At 26.4% G+C, this 15023-nt stretch overlaps 1 protein-coding gene across 1 annotated transcript in view; it reads right to left on the bottom strand.

Moving 5' to 3' along the window:
- Positions 1–15023, bottom strand: part of LOC135924279 (integrator complex subunit 7-like) — a 48027-nt gene that overhangs the window by 9760 nt on the left and 23244 nt on the right. Inside the window, exons 8-9 of the mRNA XM_065459333.1 lie at positions 13332–14301; positions 1008–1179 (exon numbers count right to left, since the gene is read on the bottom strand). Of these exons, the coding sequence (XP_065315405.1) occupies positions 1008–1179; positions 13332–14301 (1142 nt within the window). The remainder of the gene's footprint in view (positions 1–1007; positions 1180–13331; positions 14302–15023) is intronic.

Below are 15023 nucleotides of genomic sequence, written 5' to 3'. Positions count from 1 at the left end.
TTAATAGTCAGGTAACTCCAAATAACTAAATGGTAATGATCAGATATTTTAAAAAACTATAATGGTAAATTCTGCTTATATAAGAATTCTTAAAGCAGCGCTGACAAAATTAGCGTGCGAATTCGCGGTGCAGAGTAAGCCATATAGAATAGTCTCGTTTCTTAGGATCGAGAACGTTTAACACAATGAAAAAAGATTAAATTGTTTGACAGGGTTTCAAATCGAACTTGAACCGGTATTAACCGTTATTATTTACTGAACCTAACCCGAACCATTAATAAATCCGAACCTAAACCGATTCTATGTCTGTTAACTTGTTTGAGCATTTTGATATTTAAACTCTTTTAAAGATGAATACTAATCAGTTTTAACTGATAAGTATCACTAATTAATTTTAAAGATATTTCTATATTGTTATTTGATGGTGCCGCTACCCAAGTAAGCATAATGTGTTCTCCGCCCTAAAATTTATTTTTCCTCCTTAAATTTGACAAATTTTGAAAATATTTTAATTGTATAAGGTTCAATATTATTTTTTAGAGAATAGTGATGAAATTTTAATAAATGTTCTTTTCTTTATATAATTCTAATATGCTTATATGAGAAAAGGTTTTAACAAGGTTGTAAAGGTTCAAGCCAAACCTAAACTGTTATTTTAATCTGAACCTAAATCTGAACTGATTATGCGTTACAGTTTGGATCCCTATTGTTTGGCAACACTCAGATTTTTAAACGGTTTTAAAATTCAACAATAATATCAATTATTTAAATAAATTATTCTTTTTCTAAATTCTTTACTTTTTTAGCACCTTGTTTTCATTTCCTTAAATGAATTTTGTTATTAAAAATAATTAATATACAACAACAATCAATGACAAACTTGAGTTGGTTACTAAATAAAATGTGATTTGACATAGTAGTATTTTATTATAAGCGTTAGACCTTAAAAAAAATCAAATAAAAAAATGAAAAGATATCTTTAAAAGTGGTAGGTGACTGATTCCAACCTTTAAGATCCCCATCTTTGTGCATACTTTCACTCCAAACTTTTGTACGTTCCCACAAAAAGAATATGGCGAAAAAACGCTTAAGATTTACGAAGACGAGGTTAGCTAAATCTTGCACGCATTCAGAATCATTTAACGGATCTTTGAGTGCATATATACATTGACAAACCGTCTTAATTTAACAATATAACAATTAATAAAAAATCTATCTATTATAATAATCCACAAAAATGTCAATCAAATTTAGCCAATAGTATTTGTTTAAAAAATATTTGTCCAATAAAAATCATTATAGCTTATTCGGGCCTATGATAATATCATACCAAATTAAAACATTCATATACTTACCATTTCATTCACTTCACATATCAAAGCAATGGTATCCAAACCAAGTATAATTTTTTCATTTTTTTATAATTATATTATTTTTTATAAATTAGATTCTTCAACAAAACCCAACTATCAAAATAAGAAAAAACAAACTAAGTTAAAAAGCAGATTAAGCAAAATGCATTGTTACCATCATTCCAGAGGTATGTGAGGCTATATGGAAAACTTTAAAAGATATTCATATGCCAGTTCCAACTAGAGAACATTGGGAGAAGGTATTATAAATTTAGATATTAATATATTTTCAAATTACACAAAAATATTTTGAGAAAAACAGGCGCGTACGCAGGAGTTTGGTCTGGGGGGGGGGGGGATAATAACATTTTTTAAGAAATATTATTGTTAATTAAAAATACTAAGCATAAATTTATTAGGACTAATAACTTTTCTAATACACAATTTTAAATTAATGTGAATTACAAAAAATTATATAGATAAACCGGCATTGAAAAACTATAAAATAAATGTGAATTATAAAATATAAAGTGAATATAACCACGATAGGAATCACTTAAATGACCCAAAAGTGAAATTTGAATTTTTTGAGCCTTTAAAATATATAAAGTATAAAAAATTTAAATGTTGTTTCTTAGGAATAATTGTATTTTTTATGTTTTGAGCTAATTTTTCAATTATCTATCCTTGCTTGGCGTTAAATGCTTATGAATATTCAAAAGATCCAAATCATTCAATATACTTTCAGAAGTTGTATTTCATAGGTATGTTTTTCAGAGACTTGCCGGTCTTTTTTAAACATACCCGGGCATTTTTTAAAAAAAAACACCTGGGCTGGGCCTGAAAATTTTTTCAAAAAAAATATCCGAGCGAGCTGTATATTTTAAAACCAAATATTTGAAATCGCCATTATTAGCTATAAAAATCAAAAATAAATATAATTTATTTTAAAAAAATTCGGGCCGGACTTAAAATGGCCGGGCCGGGCCTGAAAATTTTTTTAAAAAAAACCCGGGCCGAGAAAATTTTTTTAAAAAAATCTGGGCTGTGCACTGCAAATAGTACCTCTGCAAGGCTCTGTTATTCTTCTTAAAAAATGTTATCTCATTAGTTTACTAATGGGAAGAGTTGCTAATATATATAACCATTTTGATACATTGGGAACATAATCTAAAATGTGTTTGAAATAATGCAAAGCATCCATAGCATTTTTTGGGACTATATCAACTAGGGGTGTACCGATATCACTTTTTAGAGGCCGATCCGATCCGATATTCCAGATATTAAATTAATATCGGCCGATAAACGATCCGATATCATATCTAATTTTGTATTCTGTAAAGATACCAATGGTTTTAATTTGTAATATACTTATTATTAGTATAACATCTCTAATTTAATTATACCATAACTTATGTCATTTAAATATATTATAATGATCAGTTATAGTTTATATTCAATTCTATTGCCTAAAAATATATAAAATATTTTTATTATAAATCACTTTTATATAATAAGTAACAACATTAATTTATATACATAATAAGTAATAAGTAATAAACAATTATATTATGAAATTTATAAATATTTAAAATAATATTTAACATTAATATATCGAAGATTTCTTTTTAGAAATATCAAAATTTCCAATTTATCCGAAATCAGCCTGCGGCGAAGGTAACTGTCAATATCACCAGCTTCACTAAAAACAGATTCTGAAGAGATTATAGCACACTTTTCTAAACAGAATGCACAAAAAAAACAAAACGACAGAATGTTTATTAATTAATTATTATTATTTAAAAAAATATGGATTTCATTTCATTTTATTTATAAAAATAAATGATTTTAGATATAACTTTTTTTTTAAAATTTATAACATTTTATTTTTGTTAAGGACGCCATTTTATATCGGATCGGATCGGCAAATATTGGCCGATAACCGATATTTTATAATAGGTGAAATATCGGCCCGATCCGATAAAAAATATCGGTACATCCCTAGTATCCATAGTTAATCTTTAATCATAGTTATTCAGCTAATAAGGCATCATAAGATATTTTAATATCTTAATGATAAACTAACAAATATTTATTTTTTTTTCTATCACCATCTGAAAAAAGTTGGAAAGGCTTTTGTGGAAGTAATATCTGCGGATTTGTAAGTGCTGCATGATGAATTAAAAATCATTTATTTATTTGGGTTATAAATGTATCTAAGAGGGGGGACATTTGTTTTATAATATTCTTCTACCGATCCTATATTCATGTTTTGACGATGGCTGCAAGTCGAGGGGGACAAATATTAAACACGTATAGCTCTGCTTTTGACTCAACAATAACATATAAAATTCTTCATCAACATTAGCGCTAATTTCCTTGAGTTCTAATAAAATGCTCTCCGTTATTCTCATCTTCTATCAAGTCAATGTCATGTTTTTGAAAAGTATTACATAAAATAGTTGTTTAATTAAATAATACATACCAATGAGAAAAAAAAATTTAGAATAAGTATTGAATCCAATAATTTTCTTGCTTCTGAGGAAATAGCCATTGTAATATTTCAGTAATAGCATTAATAATCGGCTCTTCTAACTCCATAAAAGCTGTTACTGCTTGATGGCGGAGACTCGATCTCGTTGGACATGCTTGCAATTTCTTTCTCCATGTTGGACAAGGAGTTTCAGAAATAATTATTATTTGACTAGAAATTTAGATAAATAATACGCCACTAAAATTTGAAAATAATAGGTAAAATACGCCAAGGAAAACTTGAAATCGAAATTAATTAATAAAATAACTTAGTAGATGAATGTGATAAATAAATGTAAATAAATATATATGAGATAGGAATAAATATTAACAAATATAAATTAATATTAAGAATAATATTGCTGAAAAATATAATCCGGCATCTGCATTTTTTGGCTTGGGGGGGGGGGGGGGGTTGTGTCCCTGCCCCCCCCCCGGTGCGTACGCGCCTGGAGAAACATGGATTTTTAAACTGCCTTGGCTTATTAGATGGTAAGCACATAAAAATAATAAGTCCTGCAAAATCTGGAAAACAAAGTGATGGTGGCACTTTCAGAAATAGTACTTTATATCAAAGTTAATTTTTAATATTAATAAATAATTTTTAATTAGCTTAGAATTAGAAAAACCTATATCAAATAATATCATTGTCTGATCTAGCCTTCACCTTAAAAAACTTATGAAACCTTATCCTATGAAAAATACCAGTCCAGAAGCAAAACATTATAAATTAAGTAGTGATTGAATGCACATTTGGCATAACCATTGATAAGTTTGCCATTAATTCTAAAGCTATAAAGTGCTCAGTTGAAAATGCCTATAAAATATATTGTTGATTATGATAAAATTGAATAAACACCTAATATTATATCTATTCCTTAAAATTTAGGGATCAGTAGAACTCTAAATGCATCAAGTACCAATTCAAGAGGAATAAGATATTTATTTAAAGACTATTTCAATTCTTGAATTTATGTATAAATTTAACATTTTATATCATTATATATTAAACTAGCGGATAGCCCATCAAGATTGATGGGGAATCATAATTTTCTCCTTTATTCAATGATGGATAAATTAGGATATTTCCTATTTTATGAGATCTTATTCAGAAATTTATATTTATTAAGATCAGGGGATATTTTAAAATTTTTCATTATTTTTAATAAATATGTTTATGAAGTATTTTTTAGATTATAAATTGAAAATAAATGAATAAAAATTCAGTTTAAATATTTTTTATTGTGCACATAAATTAAAATTACTAATGATGGGCTAAATATAATTAGCACTGCCTAACCTACTATTGACTCTTAACCAAGTTCAAGAATCAATGAGTCACAAGTATGGATTCTTCCTTTTATCTGACTATTAAAATTTTTAATTTTTATAGGTAAATTTTAACATAGATGAATAACAATAAAAAATACAAATTCTCTTTCACCTAATAATCCTATCCTTTCAATAAAAGAGGTAACCTTATTTTCCTTATTCTTTTTAATTTAATATTCATTTATTTTAAATTCAACCATTAAAGGATATGTGATAATTTGTTCTATTAAGCACTATCACACCTATCATTGACCCTTAACCAATTCAAAAAATTTCATGACTCAGGTATATATTTTTCATTTTATCAGACTTTAGATTTTTATAAGTAAATTTATACCCTAATTTTTTATGACATAATAATTTATTATGTTATATGTTGATCGATGTTATTTTATTATTTATTTTGGCAATTGATTTATTTTTTTATATATCAATTTGTATTTAAATTTAATCGGTGAAAATTTTATATTAACATTTTTTTTATACATCAATTTGTATTAGTTATTTTTTTTATTATTGTTTAAAAAAAAAGATATATAAAGAAAAATTGTTTTTGTTGAAGGGGATAAAAAAAATGTAATTTATCTTTGAAAATAAAAATGTAATATATCAAATAATAAAATTTAAATTATGATTAAAAATAAAATGATAATCAATAAAAAATATGAAATAATTATTTAGATAAAACGTGGAATTAATTCAATTCCAACATTAAACAAAATATAAAACCTTTTTAGAAATGAGAATAGTTGGAGACAAATGAATAAAATAATCATTTTGTTTGGATATAATTATAGATGTAAATTTTATATTTTTTAATTTGATACTTTCTCTGTCTCTGTTAGATTTAATTGAAATTGACTAATCCTAAAATAAATAGAAAATAATGTTACATCTTTTTTAAATATTGGATTCCTAGGTATATTGCTTATCTATATAAAATAATATAGCTGATTTAAAAAATATATAAATAACATAGTAACAGTGGCGTAGCCAGGATTGATCTATAAGGGGGGAGAGGGGGGGGGGGGTGGTTTAAAATTTTTTGGGGGGGGGGCTTCGCATTTTAAAAATTTGCTAATATTTTGTGCTTTATTAGTGTCTAAACACTATAGTAGCCAGCATAAATGAAAAAAATATTAGTAACATGATTAATACGCGACTGAAAGCATTATTCTGAAAATTTTATCAATGTTTAGTCAATTGTAAATTAATTCAATCCATTCGGTGTAGAAAGAAGAATAAAATCGCCCCCCCCCCCAAACCTCCCATTTTTTATGATCACTCAATATATCTTATTATATGTTAAAAATAATTATTTTAACTAAATTTTTGCATATAACAAAATTTTTCAGAGAATTTCATTATAGATTTTATTTATTATTTATACAATAAAATAAATTACAAAATGTATAAATTTTATACAGATTATATTAAAAATTTATAAGTTTTCCTTGGGGGAAGAAGTGGAGATAGGGATCACGGGGTGTATTTCATTGTTCGGAAAAACCCGTAATAACTATATTTAAAAAAAATAAAATTACAATAAAATATTAGTAATTCTTGTGCGGTATTTAAAAAAATCTAATTTAATAATTATAATATAATTAATTCAAATGAGTATATTAATAAAACATAAATAATTCTTATTAGAGATCCTCAAAAGTAGGAAAATCGGGTTCGGGCTGGGTCGGGCCTAATATTTTTTAAAATAAATTCGGGCCGGGTATGTTAAATTTTTTATGTAAAATAAAAATATTTGATTTCATTTATAAAATCTAGACGCCATATAACATATATCTTTTGTTGTGAGTAATTATAAAAATGAATTTCTATATTTAAATAAATTCGGGCTAGGCCGACAAAACTTTTTAAAAATAATTTCGGGCAATGCCGGGCTTGAAAAATTAGTCCCGATACAGATCTCTAATTCTTATTGCAAATACAATATTTTTATTAAAAATAGTATAATATATAAATATTATGACTAAGAATTCATTATAATTACTTATTAAATATAAAAATTTTATGTTATAATAATATAGCAATGATTTGAATTTATAAAGAGAGGTCTACTTTTCTCTGAGATTTGACTAATTCATCTAGAATCAAATTTTTATCTGGAATAATCTCCTTATAAATATTTAATATTGCGAATCCAAAACGGCTTTCACCGGTATTTCTTAAATAGGTTTTTAACCTTTTCAAAGTTGAAAAAGACCTTTCATTAGTGCAGGTGCTAATCGGTAAGGTAGCTAAAATTAAAAGCAATGTTTTGATATTAGGCAGGAAATCTAAAGTGCAATTATACATGGAAAAGGCCTGCAAAGCATATTTTGGTCTCAAAGAGTACTCTATTCTAAAATTTTTATACCAAAATTCAACATCACAAAGTTAGTTATCATACGATCCTGATAATTCATCAGAATAAAACTTTGAGATTTTCTTAATATCCTCTCGCGTTTCAAGTGTATTCAGACTCAACCGGCAAAAGAAAATAAAAGCTGTTTAAAATAAAATTGTGACTAATAAATCTTTCCTTTAATTGAAATAAAAGTGGATCAATAAGGGAAGTAAAAATATTCATTTTATAAAAATCTTCAATCGTAGATTCATCAATATTTAAACGATTGGACTATCTAGAAACTACTCTAGGTTTAACATTTTTAATCCCAAACATATTAGCGATCACCTTTACTTTCTCATTACATTTACCAAATTAAATTATTTTTCTTTTATTTAAAAATTATATTTTATTATTAAATTTATAAATATCTAATTTAACTATGCGAGAAGAAATTTACAATATATTTTTATTGTATTTAATATTTTACATATAATTTTTAATACATATTTTTAAACCATGTTAACATTTAAAATTAAAAATTCTTATTTGTTTTTTTAAATATATTTCATTTTCATATCGTATATAATTTTATTTATAAATTAAAACCATTTTTTAAATAAAATTATTCGCAATAAGAAAAAAATTAAAAAAAAAATTTTCGGAGGTTATGGGAGAGGGGGGGTGGAGACCCCCCCTCCCCCCCCCCCTCCTTCTCTACGCCACTGCATAGTAAATTATTATGTCACGCAAAATTAGGGTATAAATTATAAAAATCTAGTCAGATAAAATGAAAAATATATACCGAGACTCATGAAAATTTTTGTATTGATTAAGGGTCAGTGATAGGTTTGATGGTGCTTAATAGGAAAAATTAATTATTATAGATCCTTTATTGGTGGGATATAATTGAAATAGACTTATACTAAAATAAATGAAAAATAATTTAGGAAATAAAGTCGTTTATTGAAAGGATAGGATTATTAGGTATAAGAGAATTTGTATTTTTTATTGTTATTCACCTATATAGTTAAAATTTTATAAAAATGAAAAATCTAAATAGTAAGATAAAAAGAAAAATCAATGCTCATGACTTATAAATTCTTGGACACTAATTACCAGTATAATACTTACCCCTTTTAGACCCCCTGCTTTATAAATATACAGTTATATGTTTTTGGTTATTTAAATAAAAAGGCATTTAATAGCCATTCTATAACACTATATTATAATAAGATAAATCTGATATGATTCGTGCTCGCTCTAGAAGATTTAGGAAAAAAATTCAAAAGATCTTATCTAGCATTTCCCCTAAAATTAATCCATTAGTGGAGCAATATAACTCTCTTCCTATGAATTTAATATGCCAATTTCGTCAATCTTTTAATTTTTTAGCCGAAAGACCTTCAGATGGTAAATACACCCATTGTTGTCATAAGGGTAAAGTAAAACTTATTCAATATCCTGATTATTTAAAAAATCTTTTATTTAATTCTTTAAATCCCTTGCACAAAAATTTATGCGTCATACTCATATTTGTTCTTACAATAGTTCTATTACCTTTGCATCTCTGGAAGCACAGATTTCAGAGTTACCAGGTAATGGGCCTTACTATTTTAAAGTTCATGGGCAAATTTATCATCGCACATCTCATCTATATCCCAATACTGATATTCTACATAAATTTGCTCAGTATATACTAAATAATCTCAGGCCATTGCAGAACGTCTATAGCACCCTGCCAATTCTGATAGTGATATAAATATCACGAGACATTTAGATGTGTTGATGTTGATCCATATACTTTTAGTTTCAACTTAGGTGAAGTTGAGAAAGCTGAGTTATTCCTTGCAAAACATTCAAATGTATTACTGCTAATGATTAATATGAGATTTCGCGGAGATCGTTCTAGCGACCGTCGGCAGTATAATTTACCTTTGATGACGTAAGTATAATATCTACAGGATTATTTTTTAATAATCCTTAACGTGTTAAGTTTTCATTTAGACCTAATGGTATACCCTATTTATTTCCTCATGGAGATTCTGGTTGGGAGCCTAATATGATTGCTGAAGGGTTTGAAAATTTTTGACGTTTAAAAATATCTGCTACAATTTCAAATTTCCCGTTTGGCGGTTAAACAAAATCTCTTTAACCCCCTTCTTAATGCTGAGAGTCAACAATATATTGTAAAGACGGGACATCATGCCTTTCTCCCTTATTCGATGATAGATGAATCAGAAATTAAGCATATCTTAAGAGGTATGATCCACAAATCTAATTTTAATTATTTTTATAAAATATATTAATGACTATATATTTAGTACCGTAAACCCCGTCATTCTTGACGGGTTATCAGCTAGTATTATACTAAATATTTATTATTAATCATTGCTACGATTAGCGAAAGATTGGCGGAATTTAGATTAGATATCAGTCCGGCCCTTTTATAATCTTAATACGAATTTTTTGAACAGCCTCGTGAATATTTTTTTGTACGAATTACGGTCGAAATCAATCTTTTTTGGTATATGTTATCTATAAAGTTTAATTATTATTTAAAAATATTTTGGAAGAGTTACTCACTCCATCTCTTAATTTAGATTAAGATATAGAAGAGACAACATAAAAAAAACATTATATTTATATGTATACATTTATATTCCATAAAGCTTATTATTTTATTTAAAGTACTATTAACACCCGATTTAATCATTGTCATGGGAACAGATATTTTTAGCGTTAAATGTGAGAAAACCTTGGATTCGAACCAAACCCGGATTTTTGAAAAAATCTGAACCCGAACCGGACCTAAACCCTTTTTTATAAAATTCCAAAACACGAACCAAACCCGGGAATTTTTCTGAACCAGGGTTCAACCGGGTTTAGTGTATTGAATAATTTAATTGAGATTTTATAATATTTTCAAATTTCTAATTAAATGGAGTGTTAATATATTTTAAATTTAAATAATTAAATTCATTTACGCCATTTATTTTTAATTTTTAACTTATTCTCAAAAATTATTAATTAGAGGAAAATGAAAGTGAACAAGTCAAAGTAAAAATTATTATATTGGATATTGTTAATTTAAAGAATTCTCAAAATCTAACTTAAAAATTGTTAAACAAAGACGTAGGACAGTTTTTGAAAACTTATTAAAATCATTTTATAATTTATATATGCTAATCATTTATTTTTTGTTCAGATTAATTTTTACCATATATTAATAAAGTGCATATTATAAATAAAATTAAATTTATATATCTGTTTTTTAATTCTATGAAATCATTGCTATTTAAAAAATTTATTATCTTTAACTCATTTATCTGAAAGTTTAATACATGTTCCTCAATTCATCATTTTATTATATAGATTTAAGATCAAAGATAAAATCATATTTGAAGCATTTTACTCTAGATACAATAGAAAATAAATCAGTTTGCAAATTAAAAATGTCTGGTAATATTTTTCAAATTTAGAAAGACATCTGGAAAGAAATCACAAAAAATGAATATCTAAATTATTTGAATGAAAAAACAAAATGTCAGGAAGTGTTATTTGCAACTATTAATAGAACAGACCAAACCATTAGAGACAAAATATCAAGATAGGTAGAAGGAAAACTAGTAAGTTTAAAAGCTGATGCAGTTCAACGACTATATAGGTCAATTCTTGGTGTAAATATTCAATTTATATCTAAGTCCATTATAATTTTGAGAATTTGTAGAGCTGAAAGAAAGAAGTACAGGAGAATATATAAAAGAGAATATACTTAAAACTTTATAAAGATTTAAAATTATTATTGAACAAATATACACAATTACTTCTGACAATGGTGCAAATTTTATCAAAGCTAAAAAGCTCTTGCAGCCTGAAATATTTTGATATAAGGAGTGAATCAGCAGATGATGAAAATATGGATGTGAATGTATATAAATATGATATGATGATATACAGAATACTCTTTTATCTACTTTTCTATCCTATCCGATTTATGTACATTGTGCAGCTCATACACTTCAGCTTGTACTTCCTTCAAGATGCAATAAAAATATCTCCCATTGTGGATACTCTTGCAAAATTAGGAGCTTAAATTTAAAATTAAGACATCCCATTTATCAAAAGTTATTGAAAAATATGAAACTTCCTAAACCTGTATTAGATTGCAACCGATGGCATTCAACCCATGATATGTTAGAAACGCTGATTTTACTCAAACTCAATATCGAAGATTATTTTTCAGAGCAATCTGATTATTTATTGACTGAAGATTGGAAAGAGATAATAACGATTGTTTAAATTTTAAAACCACTAAAAATCGCAATCAAACGATTCCAATCTGAACAGTTAACACTGACAGATTTTTATGCAGTATGGTTAAGATGCTGCATTGAACTAAAAAAAAAATTCAAACCATTTTTCTCAATTACTATATTCTTATCTTAAGAATAGAGAAGAACGGTTTATAAAGAATTAAATTCTCTTAGCTGCTATATACCTGGACCTAAGATACAAGATTAATTAAAAGCTTAGTAAATTAATGATTTTGGATTTATATTAAAATTGTTAACTTATGGAATTGCCATTTATTTAAATATAAACAGTATAAATCCTTAAATATTACAGATATTACTTAGTGATGATGATAAGATTTGTGTAAAAAGGCATTTTGTCGATTTATAGAGTGAGATTAAAAGCATAACAACGCCGATTTTATCTGATAATATTATTTTCGATGAAGTTATTGAACAATAAGATGATGTAGTGAAATTGATACAACTTAAAGAAAGACAGAAGAAAATACCTAAAAGAGGGCCAACGATTGCAGAGAAAAGTATTGGAACTATAATTACAAGATTTAGGGATTTTAAAAGATTAGATAATAAAATATTTTGCATTTTTGGGAGTTTGCTGTCTGCTAAGCTGGAGCACCCTGATTTATATATTTCCCGGCTCGTTTTGAGCCGATTTTTAAAAACGGATATTTAATCCAGAAAAATATTAAGCAAGCCTGAAGATTTTGCTCATAAAAGCAACAAAGGTCTAGACATATATTATCAAAATCTCGAGGCTTAGGCAATACTTTTCTGGCTAAAATATTAAGTTAGCCGTTTTTAAAAATCGGCTCAAAACGAGCCATTTAACAACACTACCTGCAACTCATGTTAATTTATCATCATATTTTCACATAAATAAATTTAATATAGGTTAGCGTTGAAAGAACTTTTCACATTTGAAATTCATTCTTTCACCACATAGATCGAGGATGAGTGAACAACTCTTGGAAGATATTATGCTAATACGTCTAAATAAAAATTTTTTAAATTGATACATGATGCTTTGTAATTTTAACTATATTTTGCCTATAAATAAAATAAATAATTAATTTTTTATACCAATTTTTAAATATAAAATTTTTCTTTTTATCAATTCAAAAATTCTTAAACCAAAGCTGAACCTAAAACCAAACCCGGGTTCAAAATATTTCCCTAAACCGAACCCAGGCAAAAATTTTGTCGGGTTCGCATCCCTGGAGAAAACATGATTATTTTAATATCTAGGACCAGAAATTCTAAAGGGTAAAACGTTAAATCGTAGGGTTAACTGTAATTCATTGTTCATTAAATTAAAAATTGAATTAAAACTGTTTGTTTTGGTTGAATCTTAATATAATTGCTTATGAAAAGTAAATCAATCTTGGAAGTAAGATAAGAAAAAATAATCATTCTATTACGATCTATAAAATATCAAATATATTAATAAGAAACCTGCAGACTAAAACGCAGAACACCAACTATTTTGCCATAATAAGTCTCTATATGTTCTGACCCAGTGAAGAAATTTTTAAATTCAACTTTTGGGTTATCAATTTTGTTTTCCTCACTTTCCTTATTGTAGACTTCTGATTCATTCGTGATATTTATATACCTAAACATATATTGAACATCGTCATCTTCTGTATCTTTACGTATAACTTGACATTTTACATTTTGGAGGTTCAAAAAATATTTTATATCTACAGCAGCGCATAGGAAAATGGCCCTAGAAAATGTTTCAAGGTAAAACATAATTCGCTTATAAAGCGATGAGATATCACAATGCAGCAAATTTACATCGCCTTGTAATTGTTGACTAGGTAGAAAAGATTTTTGATAATGATAATTTGAACGTTTGATAGCAAAAATTTGAGCATATATTTTGAGAGCTCTTCCGCTATAAAGCAACGCGAATGCTTGTTTCCTAGCCACCCTTTTATCTACAATCAGCGTTTTTATATAGGCGATGTTGTCATAATCAATTTCAGAGTCAGTACCATCATTTAAAATAGTATTGTCAATCTCATTTACTTTAAAATTTAAGTTGAGAGTCGACGATGACTTAAGAAAGTAATCTAGCACTATGTTACATAAGGATTCAAGTTCATCCAAACATTTTAGAATGTTCTTATTAAGATACTTAATTTCAAAATTTCTTGCTGTCAAATTATCGCCGCATACCTCCATATTTTGGTGATTCGATTGATCTTTTTGGCGGACCTCACTGTGACAATCTTTAATATGGCTATTTTGGGAGGGTATTTTGTATTCCTTATTAATGTTAATCCTTGATGTATTGTTTAAAGTTTTGATAATTTTGTGGAAAATATCCATAATGTGTCCCATTATTGTGACATCCGCATTTACTGGAGAGCATTTAGAATTCGGTTGATTTTCGTAATTGAAGGAGTCATGTATAGTTCTTCGTTATAATTATGTGTTTATAAATAAGTAGTAGAGTATAGAGGATTCAGTATGATTCTGTATTGCATTAGAGTATAGTGGATTTTTTAAAATAATTTAATTAGTTAGAGCGTGAAATTTTTAAAGACTTAATTTTGCCAAAATTGTATTCCATGGTAAAGTTGGACAGCAATCAATTGCATATCTAATTAATTTATAAAAATTCCTTGAATGAGCAACTATAATTAATTTGGCTTTTAAAGTAAAAATGGAATTAGAATAGAATTATAAATACTTTTCTAAAATTAATTAATTTTTTATGAAAAACGATTAATATTTTTATTCATATTTTATTTTATAAATTTTTGCAGTAATATCTAATGAGATCTAAACAAAAAATGATTTAAAATCATTAATGCTGATACCTGAAGCTGCTTCAATAAAGAATCCTAAAAAGTTCTGAGATTATCTTAAATTAATTTTTTTTATATTTTAGTTGTAAAGAATTTCTTAAAAAATTTTTAGACCTAAATCTTTTGTGATTTTTATGTATAAAAATGTTACATTACGAAATCGAATAAATTTAAAAAAAAAGATCTTGATTTTCTTTAAAAATTTTTATGTCAGTGCTTCAAAGATTTTTTACTCAAAATTTTGAGCGAAAAAAATTTTCAAAAAATCAATTGAGATATTTTTTAAAACTGGATCTAATTATATAGTATTAATTATAATTTTAACTTT

This window comes from Gordionus sp. m RMFG-2023, chromosome 2 (genome assembly GCF_954871325.1).
Source record: "Gordionus sp. m RMFG-2023 chromosome 2, tfGorSpeb1-WG-v2, whole genome shotgun sequence".
NCBI lineage: Eukaryota > Metazoa > Nematomorpha > Gordioida > Chordodea > Parachordodidae > Gordionus > Gordionus sp. m RMFG-2023.
The sequence above is the reverse complement of the archived record's forward strand: the minus strand, read 5'-3'. Positions and strand labels throughout refer to the sequence as shown.